This window comes from Acinonyx jubatus, chromosome F2 (genome assembly GCF_027475565.1).
Source record: "Acinonyx jubatus isolate Ajub_Pintada_27869175 chromosome F2, VMU_Ajub_asm_v1.0, whole genome shotgun sequence".
In the NCBI taxonomy this organism is placed as follows: domain Eukaryota; kingdom Metazoa; phylum Chordata; class Mammalia; order Carnivora; family Felidae; genus Acinonyx; species Acinonyx jubatus.
The window spans coordinates 21,993,649-21,999,648 of record NC_069394.1 but is presented as its reverse complement, the minus strand read 5'-3'; the positions used below and the strand labels follow the sequence as shown (position 1 = coordinate 21,999,648).

General features: G+C 38.6%; 1 protein-coding gene across 2 annotated transcripts in view; it reads left to right on the top strand.

Annotated features, from left to right (window-relative positions):
* Nucleotides 1–1,895: 1,895 nt before the first annotated feature.
* Nucleotides 1,896–6,000, top strand: part of SLC30A8 (solute carrier family 30 member 8) — a 48,216-nt gene continuing 44,111 nt past the window's right edge. The window contains exon 1 of one of the 2 annotated variants that reach the window (XM_015072844.3): nucleotides 1,896–2,421. In XM_015072844.3, the coding sequence (XP_014928330.1) occupies nucleotides 2,351–2,421 (71 nt within the window). In that variant the 5' untranslated portion in view covers nucleotides 1,896–2,350. The remainder of the gene's footprint in view (nucleotides 2,422–6,000) is intronic. The other variant, XM_053208262.1, reaches the window with a different exon arrangement.

Here is a 6,000-nt window from a genome sequence, read left to right as displayed (position 1 = left end):
TGGAAATTCACAAATATTTGATGAAAATAATTTCTTAATATTTTAAAAATATGCATATTTAATTTTTTGTTTTTAAATGTATCACACATGTACACATATACATTTTATAAGTGTGTATATGTGTGCACACTATTTAAGTAAATCATGAAATTGCTGATTTTAGCCTATATTGGGTCTATAAAAATGACAATTTTATATATTTCAACTTATAAATAAATAGCAGAGATCACAGAAGGTATTTTTTTTTCTTGTCCTTCTTTGCTTGGGTCCCCATTCCCTCTTTTTTCATCTCCACCTTACCCCTACCCCATATCAGTGCTACCCTACCCTTCTCATATATCCTCGCCCTATTCTTGCCTCACATGAATAACCTAGTATACATCTCTGGGCTCACAGAATCATGACCAGGTGCAAATATGTCTGTGCATCTATGTATGTGTTAGTGACAAAAACTTGCGGTGTAGAATCTCAGGCTTCCAGATTAATTTTTTCCCATTGATGTTTATAGCTAAATATTCTCTTTCCTGTATTTGAATACTGCTTATCTTCTCTTCCTTGCACTTATTCTTAATGAATCTCAGCCTAATTTTAAGTAGTTTCTTCACTTTTGACATTCATTCACTTGAATTCTATTTCTCTCATACGTGGTAGCAACAGCTCACAAACGACTCAAGCGGCAAAATGTGGTAACATGTCGCACAGATGGATTAGTAATTATTTTCTGGTTTCCGGCTTTGCATCCACAGAATAACCTGTTACTTTGTAAAGTAAAGAGTAAGGAAAAATGACAAAGAAATGCTTTGGATTATTCTACTGACCCTAGACCCAGAATTTCTCCTGCAAGGAAAAATGTCTTCCTCCAGCCATTTATCTGGTTTCCACCTGTCAGAACCAAGTTCATGATTGGTTAGGCAATGGAGTCATATGAAAAGACCTTAGAATTTATGTTATGGATGACACTGTTTGAAATCTTAAAGATGTACAGCTTCACTGAAGATGTGCTAGGAGACCTGATGCTCTCCCTGTCAGCCAAAGATGACTGTCCCTCCCTGCTACTGCAACTGCCACTGAATCCCATGTTCGTTTCCAGAGACAATATTTATTTTACTAGGCCCTTGTGGCAGATTTCTGCTCGGTATGGTGGGCAGATTCCCAAGACGCTGGGCAACTGGGCTATTCTATGACTACCCTACTCTGAGTTTTCTTACTAGAAAGTGAGTGTTGACAGAAGGAAAAGGAAATGAAGACTCAGTGGTTGGAGATTTATTCCCTCTCCTCCAGTCTGCACTCACCCTCACCCCTCGCGTGCATCTGTTCTGGACCAGGATGTGCTTTGGCCCCCACACAAATGCTACCACAAAGGGCTATTGCCCTTGGGCTACAGTCACTTCTCTTACCTGGAAAGGAAAGTGCTGTATAATGAAATAAAATGTGAATTCCTAGGAGTTTGGGGGTTGAAGTTCTCTTGGGATTAACTCAGAAGATGCCATTCCTGAGTTGTCATTTGTTTGCCTGATAGAGTTTCCTTGAGTGAGTCTTTTATCCTTAGCAGAGGATACCCTGGCCAGGGAGAATATGGATCATTCCAGTTCTTGTAGGTATGATTGAGGGCTGTTGTGTATTTAGAAGCTGAGTCTGCCCTTTACCTGCCTGTCAAATGGGCTTCAAAGCTGCTGCACCAGGAACTGTTTCAGATCACAGACTTCGGTAACTAATGACCCATGACCTCCCTTCAGTCGTAAAATCCCAAAATGGTCCTAGGAGAGGAGAAGTAAATCCTGATGGCTGCTGAGAGGTCATCTTAGAACTAAATCTCAAGAGAAATGCCTTTAGGTTGAGAGAGAGAGAGGGCCCCCTCAAAAAAAGGAAAGGAAAAGAAAGGGGAAACCTGAGACTATTGTACAGAAAGGTGTCTGCAGTTCACCCAGGTGTGTTCTAAAGACCAAACCCCCACATCAGCAATTAGCAGGAAACCTTTGAGCTCTTCTACCTCTGAGGAAGCACGATGGAATCAGATAGCATGGGAAGCGTGGGCGCGCGCGCACACACACACACACACACACACACACACACACACTTCACCTGATTCTACCTGCCGGTCTCCGTAGGAAAGGAGTTTCTGGGGGAGAGAGAATGAGACCAGCTGACAGTCCAAGGAGGCCGTAATTTTAGCAGACCTACCAAGAACATTGATGCAGGAGGCTTGTTATTCTAAATCCCGGAAGCCTTTTTATTTTTTCGTTGGAAAGCACGTGAAGGGTTGTAATGCTGCTTTGCTCCCCAAACTGGACAGCGAGGTAAACAAGAGCAGCCACAACAGTGAGGAGCAGAAGCTGTCATCCTGACCACCATGGAGTTTCTTGAAAGAACTTATCTTGTGAATGACAAAGCCACTAAGATGTATGCCTTCACCCTAGACAGGTAACAGACATCTGTTTCTGCTTCACAATTTTCTGTCTTGACTAATCAGTAAACCCTTGCGTCCCACTGCTTCAAAATTGAGAACTTTTGCTGTGCATCTCAGAGGCATTTTGTAAAATTTGGTAAACTTTTGACTGACTTGTATAATTCAAATCCTGAAGAATTCAAGATTTAATTCCTTAAATATCCTAAGTGCACAAAGGATACATTTTATTCATATATTTTTCATCTGTAGTTTATCTTCCAGAAAATAGGCATATATACGATCCAATGTGTTTACCTTTCTTTTCTTCAAGTTATTCCATTTTTATAGTCCTAGGTAAATTTTACTAAATTGCATTTAGAAAAAAATTAAGGCTTTTAAACTATGTGACTGAATTGTGATTATACTGATCTTTAAATTAATTGCTATTTTCTTAATCACAAAATAACATAATCAAATATATACAACTATAATAAATATAGCTGAATTTAATGTGATATATAGTTCTAGCTCCATTTAATATCTCCACATTACTACATGCAATATATTCATTCATTTTCCCCTTATTTAACTACTATTGATTAAATACACCTGGATATATAACAGGAAGAAGATATTCCTACTCTCAGATCTCTGTCCTCTTGAAATTTTGAGTCTAATGTGGAACCTACATAGGGAATAGGCAATTACAAAACATCATGCAAGTGTCATTCTGGTGGTGTTTAATGAGAATATCTCAAAGAAAAGGTATTAGCTAGACTTTAAGGGTCAGAGAAAGCTTTTCAGAAGTGCTAGAGTAAGAACTGAAAAATGAAAAGGAGTTAGAGAGTAAGGTTAGGAAAACTCCACAGAGAAAATAGGGTTAGAGAGAGGGAGGCAAACCATAAGAAACTTTTAACTATAGAGAACAAACTGAGGGTTACTGGAGGGGAGGTGGGTGGGGGATGGGCTAAATGGGTGATGGGCATTAAGAAAGGCACTTGTGATGAGCATTGGGTGTTATATGTATGTGATGAATCACTAAATTCTACTCCTAAGACCAGTATTATAGTATTTGCTAACCAGCTAGAATCTAAATAAAAATTTGAAACACACACAAACACAAAAGAGAGAGAGAGAGAGAAAATAAGGTTAGGGGACATTTTCCAGACTGAGATAATTGCCTGGAAAAAAACAGAGACATACAAGAATAAGAGTTTGGTGTGTTTGGGGAGTTCAACCTGAATTAAGAGCAAAGAGAAACATGCTTAGTACATATGGATGAATGAATGGAAATCTGAAATGAATTCATGTTAGGAGCAGAGCTTAAGAGAATACATACCCACTAATAGTATGTATAATGTTTTTGTTTGTTTCGTGGAACCAAATTAATATTCTAAAGAGTAATAACATTGTGTTTGAGAGCATCAAATGTTTGAACAACAGTAAAGGGACTTTTTATAGGACATTTATCATTTTGGTTTAAAAATATATGATAGATTCTAGCACATCTATTATCTCACATTATAAAAATTATTTTTCTTAGAAAAATAATATTAGATGTGATATATTAAGACCATAAATAACCAAACCTCATTTTAGGTCAGGCAGAAATTAATTTTTTTTTAACTTTATTCATTTTTGAGAGACAGACAGAGACAGAGCATGAGCGGGGAAGGAGCAGAAAGAGAGGGAGACACAGAATCCGAAGCAGGCCCCAGGCTCCGAGCTGTCAGCACAGAGCCCAACGCAGGGCTTGAACTCATGAACTGTGAGATCATGACCTGACCAAAGTTGGACGCCCAACAGACTGAGCCACCCAGGCGCCCAGGCAGAAATTTTAGAAACCAATTGTTAACACTATGGACACTATTAATAAAGCATCTCTATGTTATTAAAATAACACTATTTCCCTTCTCATTAAAATAGACCATTAACACTCTGTTACACAAATAAAGCCAATCATTTATAGTTACAGGGTCTCTTTCACTTCCTAAATGGGTATGATTTTCAGGATATGGTGATGATAAAAACTGTCAAACTCATTTTAATTTTGTTTTCATATAAAAACAGTTAAACCTGGGAGAGATGATTTATCCTGATTCCTGATTTATCTGTTAGGAACCTGAATGCCAAAGAGAAAAACTGCCTTTCCTAAGGTCAGATATCTAATTATGACAGAGTTGGGGTCTGGATCCATGCCTCCTGTTTGTGAATTCAGTGTCTGCTACCTCCTCCATATCTCCTGCACACACACTTTCATCTTGTGCCCTCCTGAATCCTTAATCTATTTCCTCCTGAGGTCACATAGACTTTGATTTCCTCAACAGTCATTTTATTATTCGTAGTTCTGTGGGTCAGGATTTCCTCAAGGCCCCATATGAGGTCAGTGAGGTTTGCTCATGAGGGTGCATTCTGCTGGTGTCTGAACTGTGCCAAAATATACAAGATGGCTTTGCTCACATGTCTGAGAGCTTTGTGTCAGCTTTTGGTTAGTCTTTATTCTCCTTCCTATGGCCTTAAATATCCCCTCCCTGTAACGGAGCCTGCTGTGGACTGGATATTTGTATCTCCCCCATCCCCCAAATTCATATGTTGAAGCCTGAACTCCCATGTGACTTTCCTGGAGACAGCACTTTTAAAAGGTGATTAAGGTTAAATGAAGTCATTAGGATAGAGCCCTGATATGGTAGAACTGCTGCCCTCATAGAAGAGGAAGAGACACCAGAGATCTCTCTCTCTCTCTCCACCACGTGAGGATGTAGCAAGGCAGCTATCTATAGACTAGGAAGAGAGCTTTTGCCAGAAACTGAATTTTCCAGCACTTTGATCATGGACTTTCAGACCATGAGAAAATAAATTTCTGTTGTTTAAGCTACCCAGTCTGTGTTATTTTGTTATAGCAGCTTAAGCAGACTAACAAATGGTCCAGCTTTAATTGGATGGGATTGTGGAGAGATTTATGCCTCAGGGCATTGTTGAAAACACTAATCAATAAATGATTACATAGGTCAACTGTTAGATATGATACCCATTTAAACAGAGCATCTAGAAGCTTAACAATGAGACCATGGAAAGAGAGAATCACAGCAAACATGATTAAAAAAGATCAGCATCCCTGGGCTGGGGTGGGGGTAGGAGGTAAAGATGACTGTGTGCATCCCCAAGGCTGCACCCTTTTGCAAATGATAACAGAAGCTGTACATGTAGGGGATGTCAGAGGAAATAGATTCCACTTAAGTAGACAAGTCATTGCTAAACAAATAAAAAAGTAAACAGCAGCAACAACAGGCCCACAGGAGATCAATATCCAGAACTGCTATAGTGCATTATCTAAAACATCCAATTTTAGGCAAAATATTTTAAGACATGCAAAGAAACAGTGAAGAATAATCCATAAAAGAGCAGGTAACAGAAACTTCCTTTGAAAGGGCCCAGAAATGGAAATTAGAATTCAAAGATTTCAGAGCAGTCATTATAAATATGATTAAAGAACTAAATGAAATCATGTTTAAAGAATTAAAGAGAGGTATGATGCAATGCTTCATCAAGGAGAGAATGTCAATAAAGAGACAGAAATCATAAAAAAGAAAAAGAACCAAATGGAAATTCTGAAG